This window comes from Lissotriton helveticus, chromosome 6, assembly GCF_964261635.1.
Source record: "Lissotriton helveticus chromosome 6, aLisHel1.1, whole genome shotgun sequence".
NCBI classification, from domain to species: domain Eukaryota; kingdom Metazoa; phylum Chordata; class Amphibia; order Caudata; family Salamandridae; genus Lissotriton; species Lissotriton helveticus.
The window spans coordinates 1,879,330,581-1,879,357,086 of record NC_136067.1 but is presented as its reverse complement, the minus strand read 5'-3'; the positions used below and the strand labels follow the sequence as shown (position 1 = coordinate 1,879,357,086).

At 40.6% G+C, this 26,506-nt stretch overlaps 1 protein-coding gene across 1 annotated transcript in view; it reads right to left on the bottom strand.

The window, feature by feature from the left end:
- Positions 1–373: 373 nt before the first annotated feature.
- The window catches only part of LOC144763841 (mitochondrial amidoxime-reducing component 1-like), a 278,087-nt gene continuing 251,954 nt past the window's right edge, over positions 374–26,506 (bottom strand). The window contains exon 7 of the mRNA XM_078649812.1: positions 374–756. Coding sequence (XP_078505938.1) covers positions 630–756 — 127 coding nt within the window. The 3' untranslated portion in view covers positions 374–629. The remainder of the gene's footprint in view (positions 757–26,506) is intronic.

The following is a 26,506-nucleotide window of genomic DNA, read 5'->3' as shown; positions in this document are numbered from 1 at the left end:
AGATATATTTACCATGAATGTACATACATGTGGAATTATGTTTGGAAAATCTAGTTTTCTGGAAATCTGGTTTTCAATTTATGTTTGTCTTTAAAGGAGCTGTAAACGAGGTCATAGTACACAGATATAATCGAACAAGGCCTGCTTGTTGCTGGTGATTGTTAGGGATGTAGGACTGATTAAAGAGAAATAATTTTTGTCTCCACACTGGATGGCCCCATTAAGGTCAGCTGACATTTCAATACAATAATCATTCAAAAAATTATAGTTCCCTGCAGAGATACTTATATGAGTCTTTGAGGAACACCAGAAATCAGGTAGACGTTCTGTAACAAATTCAGATAGATGAAAATCACCAGAGAACAGTGCGCAATTTCTCCATTTATTAAACTACATCAAAGCAGTAATCAGATCACAACTTATTTTCATGCCAGTTTTCCTGCAAAAAAGAAAGCCTAAAGAATTAACAATGTCATCATTCCTAGCAATGCTTAGATAGTATAAAAAATAAAAGGCATGACAAATTACCATGAATGGTCATACTCTGAAGACAACACTCTGCACCCCTCTAATCTTCAAGATAACACATTGAAAATGTTTCTGCACATAAGCATTTTAGTTTTTTTCCATTAGGAGACAATCATGTACACTGGATCACCAACTTTAATTCTTCCTGTGTTTTCAATTCCAAAGTACTGCCCAAAGAGAGGAGACTTTTTGTAATGCACTTTGTCCGCGGTCTCACATAGGCGGTAACTGAAATTAGAAACGGGCATTGTTAGAAAAAGCACTGAATTTATACTTCAGTGTTACTTTCTCAAAGAACATTTTTTTAAACGAAAATTTTAAAGAAAATGTCCACATAATTTAACACATGCCATTAAGGTTGCCATCACACTCTATGTCAGTAGGACAACATGTATTACCTCCTGACATTAAATTTGACAGTCATGCGCATTCTAGGAATTGTAGTCTAGATTTCACCAATTTGACTGATGTACCAGACAACAAGCTACTGTAACTGAAGAGTCCAGGACTTGAACTGATGAGATGGTGGCTGGGTTGACCACACGCATTAAAATGAAAACTTAATTGGTTTTGGAAGCATTGTGTTAATCAGCAGGAAAACATGGGCTCCCATCCTGTGCCATTAAGTATTTCTGATCAATGTTTTTACTTGAAGCTAGGAAACATTTCCCCAAAGGTAGCAGCACATTCGTTCATCAAGCCTCTGAAATAGTAGGTGCATGCTACCATTTTGTGTTGTATCGCTGGCATAAGAGTAGCAGTACTTCATGCAAAACATAAAGTGTAGAACATATTGAAAGGAGTTTATCAATTAGCACATCTGATATAATCCGCTCATCTTTTACTTTGGGTTAAAAATCCAAAAGATCAAATGAGTCTTCTATTTGCACAATGTCCTTTCTCAAGAAATCAAATTAACATCATGCTCAGAACATAAAGTACTGAGGGTCGTTGTACAAAACAGTAGTATGAAAATACTGATCACAAATTGCAACCAATAATTTTGCGACCACTGTGGAATTTGGCAAACCTTCTACTAATTCTCAAAGTTCCAATTCATGTGGATCACAATCTGACCCACCTCATCAATATTCATGATTTAGACCACAGATTGCGACTTACTCCTATTGGTTGCCATCACAAAGATAAGAGCTAAGAGGGGTCCGCAGCCAACCATATCTGTGAATGCCTTCTAAACATTTTTTTAATGTTGTCAGTTTTTCTTAAAGGAAGCAGGGCTGCATTTAAAAAAAAGCTTTAAATATTTCAAAAGTTTGTTTGAGAGTAGACAGTGATCCCCTACACCCTAACAAATGTTGTTTTACATTCACAAAGGGAAAGAGGTGTCAACGATGGGACTTTTTAGCTTTTGTGAAAGGCTTACCACCTCATGTTGGGAGTAAAATGTAAATGTTTTCAGACAGGCTTTTTATCACAAATACATAACATAATGAATTGCTCTTTAAAAGGAATGTCCTAAACACTTCACTTCCAAAAGGAGATTCATTAGGCCCTTCAGAACCCATTTTACAACTCGAAACCTGTTACCGGATCAAAAAATTGGTTTAGTGCTTTTAAAGAAGGAATTTAGAGTTCACAAACCCTATTATTTAGTGAATCAAAGTGACAGAGACTGCTAATTAATTTTGTACATCTGGCCCTATATACTGCGGAATAGCAAAAATACTACACACTTTGGTAAAGGCAAATCTAAAGTGGTACGCCCTTCAGAAAAGGCAAATCTAATGTGTTAACTGCTTCAACAAATGACAAGTAGTCTACCACCGTTGATTCAATGACAGTGCATTTTATAAAAAACTGAACACAAGCGTTCACACATCATGGTGTTTGGACACCACGCCCTGCAGAGGCATAAACACATTTTGTAAGGTTTTGCTTATCCCCATTTAAAATCACAGCTGAACCCATGGCACTGTGTTTGGTGAGTATCAGCCTTCCCAAACAGCCTTGGAGTCAACCTGATGCAGCACTTTGCAAAGGTGGAGAATAACTTCAAGCATTCAATCTTTGCAAAAGACCAGAGACTATGCTTCCTAAAGGCCCGGATATGAACATTTTACCCACACTCAATAAGTACCGCAGAAGAGACTGACCCTCTTACCTCCGATATTTCAGCATCACAGTCTAACATGGCTCGTCAACAACACATCAGCTCACAAAGTATCTAACTGATATGCTAGATGTTGACAAATTGGAACCCTGCTGATTAATCCAAAGCATTTTAAACATTCAGAAACGTAAGATGGTAAAAGGTGCTAAACGAACAAAGTCAGGGGAAGGTAGCACTCCTTCAGATTCTAACAGCTGAAGTGAAAGAGAGTTCTAAGTATATTATTATTTGGTGACTTCTTGAACTTTGATGAAGAGAAACCGAGGCACATTCATCATCTCGCACTATACGAGTGGGACGGGTATCTGCTTCCATTACAGCCACAAATAGTATCTAGAAAGTTTTATAATGTACATTTGGGCACATCTCACCCATGTGAAATTAATTAGTTCTAGGTTTATCTGGGTCAGAGAATCAAAATAAATAAGAAAGAGGCTAATAGTCAACATAGTGGACACTTTGTTACTTCTCTACTGGTTAAGAAATGTCTGAGTGATAATGTGACTTCCTTAATTGTGTTAGTGGGCGTGCATAATCCCTACTCTGACAACGGTGTTGAAGTAAACAGCACCCAAGCATAAGTGGCAAGAAAGAAGGATAAAAAATCTTAAACTTTGAAAATAGGGCTACAATTTAGTAGTGGCCAATCCACATATTTTGGTAAAGGAGCCTCAGAAAATGATCATCTATCTGTGCCTAATCAATTGAAAAAAGACATGGCTACTAGCAGTTATAGCAGATCATTCTCATTTGTTAAATGATCAATAAACCTAATTTGGACAAGGGGCTTCCTTTCCAATCATTGAGGAGGATCATAAAATACCTTCGGGCATCTCCAGTTGGATTTGTGTATGCAACTTTTTTTTCGGGGTCCAGGGCCCATAGAGCCCAGGATAGGCCAGGTCAAAATTGTGCGTCAGGTAGTATTTACCCATATAGTTTTGGGTTCCAACTTGGTAGCTCCTCTTAGCCACAAAAGGAAATGTAACCTTTTCTGAGAAAAAAAGAACAAAGCACACACCTGTCACTTAAAATAGCTGTCTAGTGTTGTGGTAGTGTTAGGAAACCAGGAAGTGCATCCCTCTACACTTCCCATGGGGGTGAATCGCCAAAAACAAGCACAAAAAAAATTGGAATCACCACACATCAATTTACAATATTGTTTAAAGTTCATATTATATCAAGTGTCATTGATGATCTGAAGAAATTGCCAGGCCCAGATTTTTCTTTGTAAACAAAACTATTTTCTTTATTGATAAATAAGTGCAGTTGTTAAAATGCAATATTCACGCATTTCATTTAACAATTTAGCCAACACGTTTTGTCTCAAAAGAGACTTCTTCAGAGACAAATGGAAACATATATAAATATCATTTAAAATCTATTCAAATTTACACGTGAATACATGAAATATACGATTATTATAATAATATAAACATAATAAACAGTTGTTAGCTGAGATATTTCTTGATTTTTAAGCTGTATATCAAGTTATAGATAGCGTGGGAGGAAGATGAAAATGTTGCTAATGCACTTTTGTGCTTATAACTGGGTAAGTGCACATCCTAAATACTTATTAGGCACAAATATTTTTCCTTTGCTGGATTACATGGACAGATAATCATTAGCGACATTATTAATTTACACGTGTAGTATCATGCCCATAAATCAATATTGTTTGAGCATTATATATCCATTTACAAATGCAACGGAAAATTCATTGCTGGTTATATGACTAAATCACCTTTGAAGGCATTGTGAATACACAGATGCCATGTTTGACACATGTCTCCAATGTATGTAAATATTTTATAGTCAAGATTCAAATAGCAATGAATAGAGTCACTTAGGACAGATAAAGGTATAGTGTTTAAACAGTATATATCTGTTAACAAATGCAACAAAAAGTTAATTGCTGGTTATATAGATAAAGCACCTTTGAAGACATTGTAATTGCACAAATGTCATATTTAACACATACCTCTAAGTTGTGTGAAAGTTTTATATCCAAGTTTAAATAGCAATAAAAAAGTCAGCAAGACACATAAAGGTGTAGTGTAACATCAGTTATCTGTAACACAAGAAAATATAAGATGCACCCTTATTTACAGCTTGCGATTGTTTCAAGCATTTGGTATTGATGTAATATTCTCTAATCTTATAATTCTTGTTGAAACATTCATTAATGTGAAAATAACAAATCACTGCTCTATGCAAAACATGCGAGTGAACTCTTAGCCATGTTAAATCCTCTAAATATGTGCCATCTTCATATTTGTAACAACAAACCACAGCGTGTGCCGCCTTTCAAGAAAAGAGAACAGCAATGGATGTATTTTGAACAGCCTGCTCAGTACCCAAGAAAACGCTAGTTAATATATGGGCAAACTAATACTGATACAGAATGCCTTTTTACATAATGGCGTTTGGTATCTGCAAAAACAGGGCAGGGCAATGGGCTCCAGGTTTGCTCCATTCTATGCGAATCTTTTCATGAGTTTGTATGAGGAGGAGCATGCCTGGGGTCCTGGCAACAAAAACTTGGAGTAACAACATAATTTTTTATGCCCGATATATAGATGACATCTTCATAATTTTGAATGTCTCTATTGAGAGTCTATTTGCCTATCACACCTATCTGAATACCAATGCTTTTTATGTTAAATTGACGATCAAATATTCAGCCAGTGAGATTTAATTTTTGGATTTATGACTGCATGCCCATGACTGCACCATACATAATGAAGTATACAAAAAGCAACGGGATGCAACAGTGTACTTCATGCCACAAGTTCACACCCTGGCTCCACCATAAAAGCAATCCCCTATGGGGAAATGGTGCGAGCCAGAAGAAACTGTAGCAGAGATCCAGATTTTTTCAAAAACATCCATCAAATTAAGAGAAACTTTGAAAAAAGGAGCTCTGATAAAGATTGTCTTAAGAAGGCTGAAAGAAGAGCAGTGAATCTGGATAGGAAACAGATAAGGAGACCTAACACAAAGTCTAAAGGACCCAGTGCACAGAGAAAGACAGAAACCACTTTCATTACTGAATATAACTCCTACAGTCGTCATATTTACAATGTACTTAGAAAAAATTGCACCTTTTGGGTTCTCATCTTATTCCAAAGGGTGCAATTTCTAAGAAACCTAAGGTGGTCTATAGGAGAGAAAGAACGCTAAGAGATACACTGTTCCCAAGTTATGTTAAGACCAACACAGTGATAAAAACTTGGTTGCCAGACAAACCGAAAGGTTTTTATACATGTGGTTGCTGTTGTATATGCAAACTAGGAAGAAATAAGATAGTGAGGTTCTCTTACAATAGCTCAAAAGAATATACCATTGACCATTTCATAAACTGTAATACGACCATCAGTGTGTGTATATAATCATGTGCTCTTGTGGCAAGACGAATGTTGGCAGCAGCATACATAGCCTTAAGATACGTATACAGGAACATGTATGGGCTATAAAAAACGGTGACCTCAAATATCTGATTGCGAGTAATATCCACAATGAGCATCCAGAAAATAATACTATTGAATTTCATGCTATTGATTATGTCACTGTAAATGAAAGAGGTGGAAATAGAGAGCTACCTCTAAGACAACTTGAGGCAAAATGGATTTGCCGTCTTCGTAGTGTCAAGTTTGGATTGCACCATAACAATGAGTTTCATTACTTTCTGTAATTGAATGTTCCGATTTCATAAACAGCTTGCATTTACACATATTACTATGTATATAACATGCATTGCAGTAGTAAGAGGGTCACTACTTTCATGAATATTTTGATATTCATATGAAATATGTGCCCCCAAAATATAATAATTCGAATTTTAAACAGATTGTTCTAATCTAGCGCATAAGATAGCCATATATGTAAATTTTTCTCAGACTCAATCCCTTATCAAAAAATATATTGTTTGGCTACCATGGTTACAATTCAGACTGTTCATTTATAACTGTTTTCATCAAAATGACCAATTGTTCATTATTTCTCATGAATTTCTTTTTTTAGTCTCGCTAATCCTAATACGTTTTGTGTTTCAAATTTAATATTTTTATTTATTTGTAAATTCTGTTTTTTGACAATAAGAATTCTGCATAGACTCATGCCATCTTTATAGTTATAGATGATGGCAGGGAATGCCGTCTCTGTTATATTCCTTTCACAAACCGTCTCTGCGTTTCGATTCCATTTACAGATGACAGCCGGTTCAGGGCCCCTTTGATACTTTTCGATACTTAGTTTATTTAAAAATATATTTGTTTTCAATCTTTTATAGTGCTGTTTATCACATCTTGTCACTCAATGGATATTTATTGAATTATTTTCCAATTTTAGCACAGTACCCCTAACCAACAGGGCCGCCATATTTTACTCACTTCTCCAAATGATACCAAACAATGACGGACTACTTCGCATTAGCTGATACACTGAATTTAGATGGTAGTTTTCTTTATCACTATACATGTTCTATAAAGTTTAAATCAAGTTATTGTCAGCACTAAAAAATAATTGTTATTATTTTAATTGAGGCGTTGAACCTGAACATAACACCCACATTAATAATTTTTTTATCTATTAAATCTTTGTGCTTAACTTTAATATTATGCTGTTTACATAGTGGGCCAGCGCGTGTAATATTATATGTTCATAAAATTCCAGACAAATTTGGACACATTATGTTTATAGAGATCGCTTTTTCAAAATATATCTCCATTTAACAAAATGGCAGCCATGGCTTACAGTCTGACTCGTATTGATTTTCTACAAACTGGCCTACACCAAAAATTATTTTTGCGGTGCCAGTCCGTTTTCAGTCTCTAACCACAGAGGTGTGTGAACTCCTACGATCTCAGTATACAAACGGGCGTTATCACGTTGTCCGGTTTGCCCATTCTGCGAACATACGCTGAGACTATTGCCTGCTAATGGTACGTTGTATTCAATTCCTTATTTCGTTATAGACCAATCGATTTTAATTCTCTTATATTTTTTTAACTAAAACACTTTCTCGTGTTTTCTTGTATTGCAGTCAATGTCTACTTTATGACCATCATATTAAGGTACCTTTTTTACAAATTACTACCTTTGACATGCATATATGGTATTTTGCTAGTATAGTCTGCCAGTTTTACTTATGCATTAGTACTAACAAAAATGGGCTGGCTCCAATCAGTAAGGCTGAGCCTATTAAACAGTCTAACAAGGAAGAATGCCAATACTGATATATTCATTTAACACACCTCATGGCAATCAAAGACGAAAAGGAATTCAAAAATGGGAAATGCTATTTAATAGCTGTTTATTTTTAATTGATTTAAAGGATTCCAAAAATGACGCTTAGTACATACTAAATTGGAAAATTGCAAGCGCAAAATTGAATGATAGGACACAAAAAAGGAGGGTATAAATTTCATATCCTGAGCAGACTGTTTATATTTTATTCCTTTGTGTTTATTGTTCCACTTTCATTGTGGGAAATTTGTTGTGTCTGAAATGTTTGAATGTGAATGTGAGTGGGATGACTGTGATACGTATGAGATTTGAAGTAGTGATTGAGATTTTACCCTCCTTTTTTGTGTCCTATCATTCAATTTTGCGCTTGCAATTTTCCAATTTAGTATGTACTGAGCGTCATTTTTGGAATCCTTTAAATCAATTAAAAATAAACAGCTATTAAATAGCATTTCCCATTTTTTAATTCCTTTTCGTCTTTGGTTGCCATGAGGTGTGTTAAATGAATATATCAGTATTGGCATTCTTCCTTGTTAGACAGTTTTGCTTATGTAGCATTCAAAGATGGTGCTACTATAAATCATTGAGCTCTCTGTACCTATGTTATGTGCTCGTTCATGTTGCTTTCCCTATGATTTTTAATACTCTTCTCCTCATCAGATACTTTTTGACAGTTAGAAATGGCGCTTACATATATTATTAAGCATGTATCTGCGTATTCGGTATGCTGTTTATAATACAGTATATAGGCCTTTCTATATTGCTTTTGCTGACAGTGAAAGATGGCGCTGCCTTACATCTTTGAGCGCCCTAGTGGTCACGTTTTGTGTTCGTTCATGCAACTTTCTTTTTTAAACAAAACATGCCAGTTAGAAATGGTGCCCATATATATTACCTGTATAGGATAAACAGGAGGGAACCCATAAACCAAGTTGGGATGGGTGTAGACTGTAAGTGTAAACAATTCCCAACAGGTATCAATAGGAAGACAGTTCAAAGGGTGTATGCAATATGCATTACAATGAAAAGAAAAAGGAGTCACTGTAAATTTGAGACCAAACGGGTATTATTCACCATTTAGAAAGCTAGGCAGGTCTTTTGCAAAATCATACAGTTAAACAGCACTGTATACAATAAATGGGGTGACAACCCGGTGGCACTTGGTGCAAGTGATATATACATGAATATGTACAGTGAATAGTGACGGTGGTGCAAGTGCAGGGGTGAAAACAGCGTGGTCGGCGCGAAGTGACAGTGAAAAATACACAGAGTAATGGCTCCAGGGATTTAAGTAATAATCACTTAAAACAAGATTCAATTCCAGGAGTACAAAACAGGTAGGGCGCCATAAAATTAGGCTGTGTGGTCGACGGCGTTTTGATCCTCATCAATCGGGATCATCATCAGGACGGGGTTGTCGGGGAAAGAACACAGTGCTGTAGGGTAAGAGAGGACGAGTCAGGGAAGAACCTAAGGACTGACGGACGCGCGAGTGGCTAGCAGTAGGTAAGCTGCTGACTGGGATACGGCTAGGATTGCAGGTGGGCAACTAGGGCCGCTGTGGGAGATGCCAGGGTTCTAAGTAGGTTTATGGGTGGGCTGGAGCAGTGCGGCACGCGGCTGGCGACAGGACCTAGGAGTGGCGCTAAGGGAGACGCTGCAATTGAAGGGAATAATGGGAGACGCTGCAGGTACAGGGACTCTGAGCAAGCTGTCTGGGGTCTCTGGTGGGTAGCAGAGGGCTAGCGTTAAGTTCCGGGTTGGCGCTGCGGAGGGAGACTGAAAGATAAGCGCGGGCGCTAAACCAGCAAACTTTCTGGGGTCTCTGATGGGTGGCAGAGGGCTAGTCCCGGGTTTAACACCTGCTACCCACCAGAGACCCCAGACAGCTTGCTCAGAATCCCTGTACCTGCAGCGTCTCCCATTATTCCCTTCAATTGCAGCGTCTCCCTTAGCGCCACTCCTAGGTCCTGTCGCCAGCCGCGTGCCGCACTGCTCCAGCCCACCCATAAACCTACTTAGAACCCTGGCATCTCCCACAGCGGCCCTAGTTGCCCACCTGCAATCCTAGCCGTATCCCAGTCAGCAGCTTACCTACTGCTAGCCACTCGCGCGTCCGTCAGTCCTTAGGTTCTTCCCTGACTCGTCCTCTCTTACCCTACAGCACTGTGTTCTTTCCCCGACAACCCCGTCCTGATGATGATCCCGATTGATGAGGATCGAAACGCCGTCGACCACACAACCTAATTTTATGGCGCCCTACCTGTTTTGTACTCCTGGAATTGAATCTTGTTTTAAGTGATTATTACTTAAATCCCTGGAGCCATTACTCTGTGTATTTTTCACTGTCACTTCGCGCCGACCACGCTGTTTTCACCCCTGCACTTGCACCACCGTCACTATTCACTGTACATATTCATGTATATATCACTTGCACCAAGTGCCACCGGGTTGTCACCCCATTTATTGTATACAGTGCTGTTTAACTGTATGATTTTGCAAAAGACCTGCCTAGCTTTCTAAATGGTGAATAATACCCGTTTGGTCTCAAATTTACAGTGACTCCTTTTTCTTTTCATTGTAATGCATATTGCATACACCCTTTGAACTGTCTTCCTATTGATACCTGTTGGGAATTGTTTACACTTACATATATATTACCTAGCGTTTTCTTGGGTACTGAGCATGCTGTTCACAACACAGCCATTGCTAGTCTCTTTTCTTGAAAGGCCGCACACGCCATAAGAGATAAGGGTGACTACAGGAGAGGGCGGATATTTACATTCGCCAGAAAATATGATGATGTAGTCAATAAAGTACAGGTGGTAACTGACACCAGAGACAACACAAGTATCTCATCCAGCATCACCTCTCTCTCCTCATTAGAGAGTGATTTGGGTGAAGACCCGAGCAGTAGCACTGCCGATAGAACACCGCTGTTTTTTTTACAAGAGGTACAGATGTACCAGTTGGGCAATCGCAAAAAACCAAGAGACGAAGAACAAGGTGGGGTGGCCAAAAACAACAGATCAGGAACAAAAGCCAGAGAGCAAGGTGCGACCGTGAAAAGATAGTTAACCTGCTCGACAATACAAATCAGGAACTGAGCCCTTTTGTTGTTACTAATGAATTGAGTGTCATCAATTTGTCTTCAAGAGTAATTGAGGAATGTGAGAGAGAAGTATTACGCAAAAGTCTTAGTTACTGCACAACCAATAAATGCAATTTTGAGAATGTCCACCTGGATTTATTTAAGTTTACACAAACTAAAAATAAAAAATTTGTTTTGAATAACATCCAACTGTACCATGTGCTTCTGTACCTAATACTAGTGACAATGTACTATCTATTGAAGATATTCATAACGCTCATATGATTGCCACTCTGTATGATGAGGAACAAATTGGGGATATTGTACAGTTCAGTAACATGTTGGGGCTATATGAAGACTGTAATAATGACAATGGCTTACGGCATACCTCTAAATTCATGCCACCACAATCTAGTGGTTTGGTAATAGATCTCTATAGGTTAGAGGATCAACATCAGGCACCGAACACATGTAAACAATATAAACATCATACCAACATGACAAATAAAGACTGAACATTAATAAAAACTTAAAAAAATTATGACAGCTTAGTGATAAGGGAGGCGGACAAAGTTGGCAGTATTGTCATCATGGATCGCACTGATTATCACAAAGAAATCAACAGACAACTCACAGACCTTGCTTGGTATGAAAAACTAGGTCATAATCCCACTTCCCAAATTGAAACTAATATCAAGTCACAGTTATGGGAATGGCATGAATCCTGTCTGTTATCTGACCTACAATATCGCTATCTGCAGGCCCACCATTCCAGATTTCCGTGTATATACATCTTACCGAAGATTCACAAGGGGGGTTTCATTCCCCCATGACTGGCCAATTATTTCTGGAAATGGTGGGCCAACAGAGCAAATTGCCGAATATGTGGATTCCTCTCTTAAACCCATTTTACAAAATCTGCCATCCTATTTAAGAGATAGTGGTGATTTGCTTTGTAAACTTGAGGACCTCACATGGGATCATGTGGCGTTAATGTTTGTTACTATGGACGTCGAAAGTCTATATACTTGCATTGAACAAGAGGAGCTCAAAACCTCGAACACACCCATGTGCTCTTAGAAATGGTAAAACTAATGCTGACACAGAATGCCTTTTTACATAATGGAGTTTGGTATCTGCAAAAACAGGGCAATGCAATGGGCTCCAAGTTTGCTCCATCCTATGCAAATCTTTTCATGGGTTTGTGCGAGGTGGAGCATGCCTGTGGCCCTGCAACAAAAACATGGAGTAACACCATAATTGTTTATACCCGATATATAGATGACATCTTCATGATTTGGAATGGCTCAATTGAGAGTCTAATTGCTTATAACACCTATCTGAATACCACAGCTTTAAATGTTAAATTGACGATCAAATATTCAGCCAGTCAGATTGAATTTTGGGATTTAAGACTGTATGCCCATGACTGCACCATACATAGTGAAGTATACAAAAACACAACAGCATGCAACAGTGTACTTCATTGCCATTAGTTCACACCCTGGCTCCACCATAAAAGCAATCCCCTATTGGGAAATGGTGCAAGAGAGAAGAAACTGTAGCAGAGATACAGATTATTTTAAAAACATCAATCGGATTAAGAGCAACTTTGAAAAAAGGGGCTACGATAAAGATTGTCTTAAGAAGGCTGAAAGAAGAACAGTGAATCTGGATGGGAAACAGATAATGAGACCTACCACAAAGTCTAAAGGAACCAGTGCACAGGGAATACAAGAATCACTTTCATTACTGAATAGAACTCCTACAGCAGTCATATTTACAATGTACTTAGAAAAAATTTGCACCTTTTGGGTTAAGATTTTATTCCAAAGGGTGCAATATCTAAGAAACCTAAGGTGGTCTATAGGAGTGGTAGAACAGGAAGAGATACACTGTGCCCCCAATTATGTTAAGAACAACACAGTGATAAAAACTTGGCTGCCAAACAAGCCAAAAGGTTTTTATACATATGGTTGCATATGCAAACTGGGAAGAAATAAGATCCTTAGGTTTTCTTACAATAGCTCAAAAGAATATACCATTGACCATTTCATAAACTGTAATACGACCTTCAGTGTGTATATAATCATATGCTCTTGTGGAAGACGTATGTTGGCAGCGGCATACGTAGCCTTAAGATACGCATTCAGGAACATGTAAGGGCTATAAAAAACTGTGACCTCAAATATCTGATTGCGAGTCATAGCATCCAGAAAATAGTACTATAGAATTTCGTGCCATTAATTATGTCACTGTAAATGAAAGAGGTGGAAATAGAGAGCTAGCTCTAAGACAACTTGGGCCAAAATGGATTTTCCTAGTGTCAAGTTTGGAGTTAACCAGAACAATGAGTTTCATTACTTTCTGTATTTGAATGTTCCGATTTCATAAACAGCTTGCATTTACACATATTTCTATGTATATAACATGCATTGCCGTAGTAAGAGGATCACTACTTTCATGAATATTTTGAAATTATTCAAATTATGTGTCCTCAAAATGTCATAATTAGAATTTAGTCAACAGATTGTTCTAATCTAGCATATGAGATAGGCATATGTGTACATTTTCTCAGATTCATTCACTTTTCAGAAATATATTGTTTGGCTACTACGGTGACAATTCACACAGTTCATTTATAACTGTTTTCATCAAAATGACCAATTGTTCATTATTTCTCGTGAATTTCTTTTTTAGTCTTGCTAATCTTAATACGTTTTGTGTTTCTACATTAGTATTTTTATTAATTTGTAAATTCAGTTTTTTGACAATAAGAATTCCGCATAGACTCATGCCATCATTTTAGTTATAGATGATGGCTGGGTATGCCGTCTCTGTGACATTCATTTCACAAATCAACTCTGCGTTTTGATTACATTTACAGATGATGGCAGATGACAGCTGGTTCAAGCCCTTTTGATATTTTTTGATACTTAGTTTATTTATTTTCGATCTTTTATAGTGCTCTTTATCAAATCCTTTCACTCAATGGATATTTATTAAATTCTTTTCCAATTTTAACACAGTACCCCTAACCAACATGGCCGCTGCATTTTACTCACGTGTCCAAATGATACCAAACAATGATGGACTACTTTGTGTTAGCTGATACGTTCAATTATATGGCCATTTTCTTTATCACTGTACATGTTCTATAAAGTTTAAATCAAGTTATTGCCAGTACTAAAAACATACTTTTTTGTTATATTAATTGATGCATTGAACCTGAACATAACGCCCACATTAATAATTTTCCTTTTCCTATTAAATCCTTGCGCTTAACTTTAATATTGCGCTTTTTACATAGTGGGGGAACACCAGGAGGCAACTTACCCTCTCATTTCGCCATCGGGCGAGCCGTGAGGGAAACGGCAGTAGCGCTCCTCTCCACTAGACGCCGGGAGGTACGGAACCACACTCCCCAGCAGCCTCTGGGGCGGCAGCGCGCTTGTGACGCGCCAGGAGCGCCCGGAGGAGCTTGAAAAAGCCTGACCCCCGGGAGCTAAGGGGGAACACCAGGAGGCAACTTACCCTGTCATTTCACCATCGGGCGAGCCGTGAGGGAAACGGCAGTAGCGCTCCTCTCCACCAGACGCCGGGAGGTACGGAACCACACTCCCCAGCAGCCTCTGGGGCGGCAGCGCGCTTGTGACGCGCCAGGAGCGCCCGGAGGAGCTGAAAAAGCCTGACCCCCGGGAGCTAAGGGGGAACACCAGGAGGCAACTTACCCTGTCATTTCGCCATCGAGCGAGCCGTGAGGGAAACGGCAGTAGCGCTCCTCTCCACCAGACGCCGGGAGGTACGGAACCACACTCCCCAGCAGCCTCTGGGGCGGCAGCACGCTTGTGACACGCCAGGAGCGCCCGGAGGAGCTTGAAAAAGCCTGACCCCGGGAGCTAAGGGGGAACACCAGGAGGCAACTTACCCTGTCATTTCGCCATCGGGCGAGCCGTGAGGGAAACGGCAGTAGCGCTCCTCTCCACCAGACGCCGAGTGGTATGAAACCACCCTCCCCAGCAGCCTCTGGGGCGGCAGCGCGCTTGTGACGCGCCAGGAGCGCCCGGAGGAGCTTGAAAAAGCCTGACCCCCGGGAGCTAAGGGGGAACACCAGGAGGCAACTTACCCTGTCATTTCGCCATCGGGCGAGCCGTGAGGGAAACCGCAGTAGCGCTCCTCTCCACCAGACGCCGGGAGGTACGGAACCACACTCCCCAGCAGCCTCTGGGGCGGCAGCGCGCTTGTGACGCGCCCGGAGGAGCTTGAAAAAGCCTGACCCCCGGGAGCTAAGGGGTTACACCAGGAGGCAACTTACCCTGTCATTTCGCCATTGGGTGAGCCGTGAGGGAAACGGCAGTAGCGCTCCTCTCCACCAGACGCTGGGAGGTACGGAACCACACTCCCCAGCAGCCTCTGGGGCGGCAGCGCGCTTGTGACGCGCCAGGAGCGCCCGGAGGAGCTTGAAAAAGCCTGACACCCCTCTCGCCCCGCGAGTCGCGCGCGGGAGAAGCCCGGGACAAGGGCGGGCCCTCTGTGGCCCTCAGTGGCACGAGGAGGACGGGACGGGGCTATCCCCCTAACATCTGCCCCGCAAGGTACATTATTTCCTGTGCATGTGTTTGGCCAGTAAAAGACACAATCGGTATAAGCTCACTTTGACTTTGTCCCATATTGCAGCTGGTTGTACCTGTATGCTGGCCCACAATTCTCTTATTGTGTTAATTGAGTGGTAATTCTGTTCTCATTTGCTGTAGCTTTTATATACTTGTTTTGCTCTTTGTACATTACTACTATTTTGTATACCAAACGTCAGTCTCTATTTCATCTGGTCAAGTATACGTAGCCATTACTATGTCTCCAAGGGGTAGTCGCAGCAAAACTGCTGCGGCGGGGGGCAGTTCAGTAATCGGTCCCATAGATAATTTCATCACTAAGGCCAATGTTGCCATAAATCAAGGTATCTCACTTTTAGAGCGCAGGGTCTCCAAAGATCTGGCCCATGCTAGACGCTCTTCCCTTGGCCTTATTGCTGCTGCCACTACACCCGTTCAGGTCTTGCCAAATAATACTAGATCCCTAGCTAGTGTCTGTGATGAGATCCACACTTTACCAAGTGAGGTTAATTTATCAGCCTCTATTTCTCTGATGGACTCAGATACAGATACTAGCACGGACTTGGAGAAGACCCCAGACCTTCTTATGAGTCCCACTCTAGAAGAGATACCTCTCGACAACACAAGACAACTAAGAGATAGACGTGAGGGGGCCATCCAAAAACATAAGGCATATGCATCAAAGCCCCGGCCCAGACAGGTTAGTAGACATGGCCCGACGAAAAGGAATAATGGGAAAGGACCCAACCCCAACCCTAATCAAAATATAACCAGAGCTACAGACATTACAAATGAGACCGACAGAGATATCGAGCACCAGGGCAGAATGCCAGTTAATAATGATATCATTAATGATGACCCTGAAAGTGCAAATGATCGAATGCTAGAAAGGTTGGCTGAATTACTGAGTATTTACTTATCACCGATTGAGAGTAGGCTTACTCGAATCGAAAGACAATTAGACGATCTGAGTATTCCTATCAAGAATTTGCATAAAGAATGTGCTGTAAATGGTACAACAAACCCTAGCCTAAATAAAATAGTTGTTACCAGACCCAATATTCCACAAGCACTAACTCCAAATACTAATGCTATACCTAAAGCTCCATCGGTTATACCAGTAACTCTAAAAGGTCCATCCATTAGCCAGCCAATAGTTACCCTCAATTCTAACAATACTGCTCAGGAAAAAAGGACGGACCAGAATATTAAAAAAACAAATGCGACCATTAATGGCCGACCTCAAAATTCTGTTAGTAGCTCCTCTGTGACACAACCACCACAAAAAACATCCAGGCAAGTCCCCTCTCGTATCAATCTCCCACCAGAATGTGGTGGTGGTAAATGTCACCAAACTACGGAAGGACCAGGATGAAACCTATTCATCTCTTAAAAACAAAACCCTCCACTGGCTAATTACAAACTGTAATTTTCCTATAGATGGCGCAAGGGAGATCATTAATACTCAGCGAGTAGGCTGGATAGGCCCACTTAGGAAAAAGTTTGAGGGTGACTGTGTTACTATAAGTTTTAAAAACCCAGAATGGGCGGAAAAAACACTTGCTAGCGCCCCATCACCCTCTCGCTGGGCATTTAACACCACACTCCTCCCATTAGGTTATTTCTATAGGCATTTGATACCTCCTGAACAGACTATGGTTAGCCACCCTGCTATCCCTTATCAAGATATGAATTTTGGAGAAAGGATTAAATCACCGCTTTTTACCCAGAATCAGAAGCCCTTTTTAAATCCTATGAATAGCCACAATCTGCGGAACCATTCACTAATGTCAATTCCCGCCCCTCATTTCCCTCACTATCCACAGTTCCCAGCCATGCCCCAAACAAAATCATAGAGAAAGGTCTTATCCAGCCCCTGATCTTTATCAGTTCACACCAACAACATTCAACATCCCAACCTACAATCGTTTTGAATATTTTTCCAATCTAGATGATCAGGATTGACTGGGAACAGCGGTCAATAAGGAAACACATGTACATGGACAGGCTGCTACTATTATACTGGAGGGCTCTCCGGTTCTAGATGCAGTCTGTCATGACCCGATCGATCACACAGAAATCATGCCTATCAACAGCATTTTGCCCACCTTGCCCATCTTACATAAGTCAACTCAGTATAAAACTGGGAATACTGGGAATCGATTGGGTAAATGTTGTAATGCTTATGGTTTGTCGATTTTAAGTTGGAATGTTGCAGGGCTGGAAGCTAAGTTATTGGATCCAGCATGGATTGAGGTGATTAATGATGTGGATATCCTTATGTTTCAAGAAACATGGGCTGTGGGGAAACTGCATATTGAGGGTTACCACTGTTTTAGCTTAACATCACCCAAACCTAGATTTGGCCGAACAGTGGGTGGCTTATTCATGGGGATTAGAATTCTAGCAGGTGGTAAAATCAGAGATTTACAGATTGATAATTCTGACAATCTCAACATACAAATTCTCGAATACAAGTTAAAGTCAAAGACCTTGATTTATTTAATCAATTTTTATAATAATGATTTTTACTGTGTACCGAACAAAAATTTTTTGGCTTTATCAAAGATTTTAAGTATGCTTGAATGTTCCTCAGTAGTAGATACTAACACCGGTATTCTAATAGGGGGTGATTTTAATGTGAAACTACCAAAGAACCATGGGCCTGATGTTACCTTGTGCTCTGACTCAGTAGATCGCAGGGGATTAGAATTGTCTAAAATATTAATTGAATTCAACCTTGCTGATGCTATGAGGAAAGGGCACAACACGAATTCCCCCCATGTTCCCACGTTTATCAGTGGGAATAGTAGTTCTACTATTGATTATGTATTTACATCACCATTCTTAACTGATCGCATAGTAAATACTTCTGTGGTGCAAACTTCCTTCAGTGACCATAACCCTTTGTTGGTGATTTTAAATTTTGTATCTAGCCCAATTTACATGAATTTAAACGGGGCAAGGGATATTACCCCCTCAATTGACGGTCTTCGATTGAAATGGAGAGGAGTTGATTGTGGGGCCATTTTAGATAGCGTACAAGCGTCATACCCACATTTGATAAAATCCTGCTTGTCCCCCAATGGTAACAATAAGAGACTAATAGCAGATTTTGAAACATTATGCCATACTATTAAAACTCTCCTGTCAGTCCCACTCCCCAAAGAATGCAAAGAGCCTAGGTGGTTTGACTCATCTTGCTCCATGGCTAACAGAGAGTTAAGAAGGGCACTCTCTGCCAGACCAAGGTGCAGAGTTGTTGTGCAAGCCGCCAGGAAAAATTATAAAGATAAAATATCGGCTAGGAAGGCTAATCAGTGGGACTCCCTGACTATTAGTGCGAATTTGGGTGCCAGCGGTCCATTTTGGTCAGCTGTCCGAAAAACGAGGGAAATGGGTAAAGAGCTTACCCAAATAAGCTGCAATATAACTAGCACGAGCACCAATATTGCCAAACTATTTAAACACTGGATCACAAGAAATGATCGCTCGAATTACTGAAACCAAACAGTAACTCTCAGGGATTGTTTTTTTCCCGGAATTAATCCAATACTTTTTTTATTTTGCATCAAAAGAACCATATAAATGAGCAATTTTTCTTTTTTGCACATACAAAACTGTTTTGACTGAACTTCACATAAATAAAGACAATTACTTACAACCTAACAAACTTACACTCGAACACTCATACAAAACAACACATTAATATATATACACACACAAAATTCTGAAACTATACAATATTATTTACAATTTCCTATTATTTGAAAACATAGCATTGGAAAAAATAATTGAAATTTTTGGTGTTTTTGATGATCCAATAAATTATTCCTAATGCTGAGTGGGGGGGTCTACGCGTTTCGATAACCCCTTGCTGTGGGGAAATCTCATCAGGACCAAGTGCCTGTAAATGAAAGAACAAAAACCAATCAACCTGGGGAAACCCGTGCCTGTGGCACAACAGTGAAGGGGGGCAAGGAGAAGCTAATCCTACCTCTACGGTGCTCGGTTTTCATGCGTTTAGAAGAAACTGTAATAAAAACAAAGCCTATTTAGCTTCTGTATACAAAGGAACTTATGCTTGTTTAGGCGACCGACACATACGTGAGTACTCACATAATTTGCCCCATGTTGTGGATTATCAGGGTTGGTGGAAGTGGGAATCTGTAAGAATGGAACGTTTTGATCAGAGCATGGCGGTTTGAGGCGGGCTCTGTAACTATTTGGCGAGAGACGGGGAATGCACTTACATGGTTCAGGCGAGTGTGGCAGCCGGACTGGGTTTCCGGATTTAGCGATGGTTCTTTAACCTTGGGTTCGCTATAATGAAAAAGGGAGACTTGAGTCAGGTCTTTTTTCCACTTAATCTTACTCCCGTTAAAAGGTCCCGGCGGTGCTGGCATTTACCTTTAGAATTCGTATGCGCTGAGTAAATCGGGGGTCCACACTGCTAAGCATCTGGCATTCAATACCGGAGCTCGCACCAACTCGTCGGTGTTGCTCCTCTCGCGTGCAGTAGTTAAACACACTTCCTGGTCAAGGGAATTCTGGGGCTTGTGGTTCAAATCCACAGTTGTCATGGGAACAATATGTTTGGCAAAATTCAAGTGAGAACGGGATGAAGTTCCATAGGACTTTATACAGCCGACCTACAGGGCTGTCACGGGGGCGGCAGGGAGTATTCACAGTGTGTGATGTATTCAGTGTGAACTGTACTCGCGTGTGGAGTGTTTACAAGCGGTAAATCTCCGAGAGTTCGTTAAGACCGTCTGTTGCCGTATTAAACTTCACAATTAACAGGGCTTTGTGGCGCGATAGCTTTTCTTCTATGTCGCCGCCTCTGGAATCTTTTTCGATCTTAGCAATCACTGTCCATTTTAAATCATCTAGCGTGTGCCCGTGATTTTTCCAATGGTTTACCAGTGGAGCAGTCGTCACATTCTTTTTTATCCGTGATTTATGTTGTGTGATTCGACATCTCACCTCCTGGCTCGTTTTTCCGATATACAATTTGTCACAGGGACATGTTATGCCGTATATTACATATCTTGACTTACAGTTTGTAAATTTCTCGTGTTTCCAAAATTGTTGTTTATGTTGGAACAGGTTGCCTTCCTCCGTGCTTGCGCAGCAGATGCATAATCCACATTTATGATGGCCTTGAATTGGTGGCAGTCCTAACACTGTACCAATTGTTGATGTTTTCTTTTTCATAGCTGCTCGAACCAAATGGTTAGCTATACTTTGATCTTTTTTGAAAGCAAAGAGTGGTTTCTCTTTTAATGACTCATCAATGTTTTCCACCAAGTGCCAGTTCTGTAAAATGGTTTTTTCCAACAAGTTGGAATTTGGGCAAAACGTGGATACGCAAACTATCCTATTCAGAGTTGGACACCTCATCCGCATCAAGCAGTAGTGAGGGAGAGAGTGATAATCAAAGAAGAGGTACTAATAAAAGAGGAGCACAACAGCCAGGCCCATCTTCGGCACCTTTTTAAGGAAGAGGCCAACCACAAAACCGATCACGTCCACGCTACAACCAGCCATGGGAGATGTCGACCCGGAGGCAGAACTACAAGAACTGGTAATGTCTCCGGTCTTCAATTTGTCAAATAAAATTCTCACTCCTGCAGAGATTAGCATCTTGGAGAAGGGCCTATCTTTTGTCCCCGCGCGCCACACTAATTTTGTAAAACTGAAAATGGAGGCACTGGAATTTTGTCGCAAAATCAAATTGAAATCCTTCTTTTCCCAAACAATGTGTAACCCAACGATAGAAGTCACAGGACTGAGAAAAAAAGTCATCTTTCTGTCCACCAGGAAATAAAGTTGCAAAAGAAATTTTAACTTTCGAAAAGACAATTCTATCGGCTATAACTAAAATGGAGGGTAAACGCAATTGGACAAAGTTCAACATCTCACAAGTAGAAAGAGGTGCCCTAGAAAATCTTAAAAAAGACACGTCAGTTATTATAAAACAGGCGGACAAAGGAGGGTCAATTGTTGTATGGGATACTGACAAGTACATAGCAGAAGTGATGAGCCAGCTTAATAACTCAAGGTGCTACAGAAAAATACAAAAGGACCCCACTACAGAATTACAACAACAACTCTATCCCATTCTGGAAAAAGGCTTGACCGATGGAATTATTGGAAAGAAAGAGTTTGAATATTTAAAATGCAATAGCCCAAGAATACCCCTGTTTTATGTCTTACCAAAAATCCATAAGGACATAAACGCCCCATCCGGAAGACCAATCATCTCCGGTTGTGAGTCACTATTCGAACCAGTGTCAAAATATGTCGATTATTTCCTGAAACCATTTATGTCCGAGGTGAAATCCTTTCTCCGTGACACTACTGATTTTATAAATAAACTTCCTACCATTTCCTTTGAACAAAACCAAGATTTCTTAGTGACCATGGATGTTTGTTCACTGTATACTCAGATCCCCCAGAGTGATGGCCTGGATGCCATCCAGCATTACTTAGATCAAAGACCTAGACCGACCAGAGTACCAACGGACTTCATAATACAGCTAGCATCATTAGCTTTAAGAAAGAATTATTTCAACTTTAATGGAGATTTTTTCTATCAGACAAGCGGAGTAGCAATGGGTTGTCCCTTTGCTCCTGAATTGGCCGTACTTTTTATGTCATTGTATGAGGAGAGATTTGTGTACCATTCTAATCCATTCGCTGATAAAATCACCAGCTGGAGTCGATATATCGACGACATCTTCTTTACTTGGAAAGGAAATGATGAAGATCTAAAGAAATTCCATGAGTGGCTCAACTCAAGAACGGAGGAAATAAAGTTCAGCATGAGCTTCTCTAAAGTGAAGATGTCATTCCTCGATGTTGAGGTCTATCCCACCGACGAAGGTTTGGTTACCACTCTGTTCAAAAAACAGACAGACAGAAACAAGGCGCTACATTTCACCAGCAATCACCCACGTAATCTAAAAGAAAACCTCCCGTTCGGGCAGTACCTCCGGATTAAAAGAAACTGCCATTTTAAAGATGAATACATGTTTCATGCCAACAACTTGACAGACAATTTAGCTCGTAGAGGGTACCCTAAAAAACTACTAAAAAGGACAATGAAGAGAGTCTGGTGGATCCCGCGAGACACGCTTCTAGTTAAAAAAGAAAAACCAACTCTGAATAGGATAGTTTGCGTATCCACGTTTTGCCCAAATTCCAACTTGTTGAAAAAAACCATTTTACAGAACTGGCACTTGGTGGAAAACATTGATGAGTCATTAAAAGAGAAACCACTCTTTGCTTTCAAAAAAGATCAAAGTATAGCTAACCATTTGGTTCGAGCAGCTATGAAAAAGAAAACATCAACAATTGGTACAATGTTAGGACTGCCACCAATTCAAGGCCATCATAAATGTGGATCATGCATCTGCTGCGCAAGCACGGAGGAAGGCAACCTGTTCCAACATAAACAACAATTTTGGAAACACGAGAAATTTACAAACTGTAAGTCAAGATATGTAATATACGGCATAACATGTCCCTGTGACAAATTGTATATCGGAAAAACGAGCCAGGAGGTGAGATGTCGAATCACACAACATAAATCACGGATAAAAAAGAATGTGACGACTGCTCCACTGGTAAACCATTGGAAAAATCACGGGCACACGCTAGATGATTTAAAATGGACAGTGATTGCTAAGATCGAAAAAGATTCCAGAGGCGGCGACATAGAAGAAAAGCTATCGCGCCACGAAGCCCTGTTAATTGTGAAGTTTAATACGGCAACAGACGGTCTTAACGAACTCTCGGAGATTTACCGCTTGTAAACACTCCACACGCGAGTACAGTTCACACTGAATACATCACACACTGTGAATACTCCCTGCCGCCCCCGTGACAGCCCTGTAGGTCGGCTGTATAAAGTCCTATGGAACTTCATCCCGTTCTCACTTGAATTTTGCCAAACATATTGTTCCCATGACAACTGTGGATTTGAACCACAAGCCCCAGAATTCCCTTGACCAGGAAGTGTGTTTAACTACTGCACGCGAGAGGAGCAACACCGACGAGTTGGTGCGAGCTCCGGTATTGAATGCCAGATGCTTAGCAGTGTGGACCCCCGATTTACTCAGCGCATACGAATTTTAAAGGTAAATGCCAGCACCGCCGGGACCTTTTAACGGGAGTAAGATTAAGTGGAAAAAAGACCTGACTCAAGTCTCCCTTTTTCATTATAGCGAACCCAAGGTTAAAGAACCATCGCTAAATCCGGAAACCCAGTCCGGCTGCCACACTCGCCTGAACCATGTAAGTGCATTCCCCGTCTCTCGCCAAATAGTTACAGAGCCCGCCTCAAACCGCCATGCTCTGATCAAAACGTTCCATTCTTACAGATTCCCACTTCCACCAACCCTGATAATCCACAACATGGGGCAAATTATGTGAGTACTCACGTATGTGTCTGTCGTCTAAACAAGCATAAGTTCCTTTGTATACAGAAGCTAAATAGGCTTTGTTTTTATTACAGTTTCTTCTAAACGCATGAAAACCGAGCACCGTAGAGGTAGGATTAGCTTCTCCTTGCCCCCCTTCACTGTTGTGCCACAGGCACGGGTTTCCCCAGGTTGATTGGTTTTTGTTCTTTCATTTACAGGCACTTGGTCCTGATGAGATTTCCCCACAGCAAGGGGTTATCGAAACGCGTAGACCCCCCCACTCAGCATTAGGAATAATTTATTGGATCATCAAAAACACCAAAAATTTCTATTATTTTTTCCAATGCTATGTTTTCAAATAATAGGAAATTGTAAATAATATTGTATAGTTTCAGAATTTTGTGTGTGTATATATATTAATGTGTTGTTTTGTATGAGTGTTCGAGTGTAAGTTTGTTAGGTTGTAAGTAATTGTCTTTATTTATGTGAAGTTCAGTCAAAACAGTTTTGTATGTGCAAAAAAGAAAAATTGCTCATTTATATGGTTCTTTTGATGCAAAATAAAAAAAGTATTGGATTAATTCCGGGAAAAAAACAATCCCTGAGAGTTACTGTTTGGTTTCAGTAATTCGAGCGATCATTTCTTGTGATCCAGTGTTTAAATAGTTTGGCAATAATGGTGCTCGTGTTGGTTTGTAACTATTGATTGTGAGGCTTGTCCTTATTGCCAGTGGGCCCAGACCCTGTCTCGGTAATGGCAATATAACTAGTGCAGCATGGGAGAGCCATTTCTCCAAAATATATGAAGCCCCTCCTGAAAAGCTTGAGGGGCATTTTCCCCACAAATCAGATCAACTGGACGGTCTAAAGATTTTGGACCATGAAGTCAAAAAAGCCATAAGAGAAAGCCTAGGAAACAAAGCACCCGGACCAGATGGTCTCCCTATTGATATTATTAAACACAATGTTGATTTGTGGACACCTATATTTCTTAACATCTTTAACAGTCTTCCAGAAGTAGCCATGCCATCCACCTGGGCTACCAGTGTCATTGTCCCAATTTATAAAAAGGGAGATAGAACAGACCCAGCAAACTACCGTCCAATCTCCCTTTTGGACAACACCCTAAAAATCCTTGGACGCATAATCTACAATAGGGTATTGGAATGGGCAACGGATTCTGACTTCCTGGACCCATGTCAGATGGGGTTCAGGAGCGGGGTAGGAACAGTGGAGCAATGCCTAAATTTGAAGCTGATAATTGATAAATACTGCATTGCCCGCTCATCCCCTACCTACCTCGCTTTCATGGATCTTTCATCCGCTTTCGATCTTGTAAATAGATCGAAGTTGTGGTCAATTCTTGTCTCTAATGGCCTTGATGATACTCTCATTAGATTTCTAGCCTATCTCCATACTGACCTGAAAGCACGGGTACGTATTGAGATGGATGGAGAGGTCTCGGGAGCCATCAAGATAGGAAGGGGGGTGAGACAGGGGTGCGTTTTAGCACCCCTGTTGTTCATCATTTACATTAATGGCTTATCCAATTGCCTGAAAAAAGCTACACCAGATGTCCCAATGATTTTAGGAAATCCTCTGCCCGTGCTTTTATACGCAGATGATGCGGTGCTTATGGCTAGGACTCCAAATGCCCTTCGTCTGCTGGTTCACTGTTTTGTAAAATTCATGGAGGGTCTGGACTTAAAGGTAAATTTAAAAAAATCTTTTATTATGTCGTGTGGCCCGGGTAAAAGGAAGCTAAACACAATTCGAATAGGCTCAGACAAACTAGAGTCGGTCCATAACTTTCCCTACTTAGGGTTGGTTTTCGCTGCGAACAGCTCTTGGAGTGGGCATTTGGCCCACGCCACGAGCAAGTTCTCGAAAGCCAACAATTCCGTGTTGAGCCTCCCGCGCCCAAAGAAAATTGGTGCCACTAAGGCTATTTTAAAGATTTTTAAATTGCAGTGCTCACCTGTTGCCACGTATGGAGCAGAGGTGTGGGGGTTGGGAAGCAGTACATGTATCCAAAGAGAGGAAAACCGCTTTTGCAGAAAAGTGTTGGGTGCCCCGATCTCCACATCTAATTTTATCTGTCACAAAGAATTAAATCTTCCATTTATAAGTGATTTTATTAGAGCCAGACCGGCTCTTTTCTGGATCAGGATCTGGAGAAATGAAGCCGCTGTCCTTACACAAAATATTATTAAGGACTGCCTAAATTGTGAACATGGCATGAACATTCCCTGGCTCACAGAAGTTTCTAAATCACTTAATGATATTGACAGAGGTACCTTGTTTACTGATCCAACGTTAATTGAACTAAAGGACAAGGTGGAGGTTCAAAACGCACTCTATGCACTTTACAGAAATGGTCGCTTGGAAAGTGAATCCCAGAAATCAAGTGTTACAAAATATATTGGAAATGGACTGTGTGGGCAAACCCTCCCGCCCTATCTCTCCC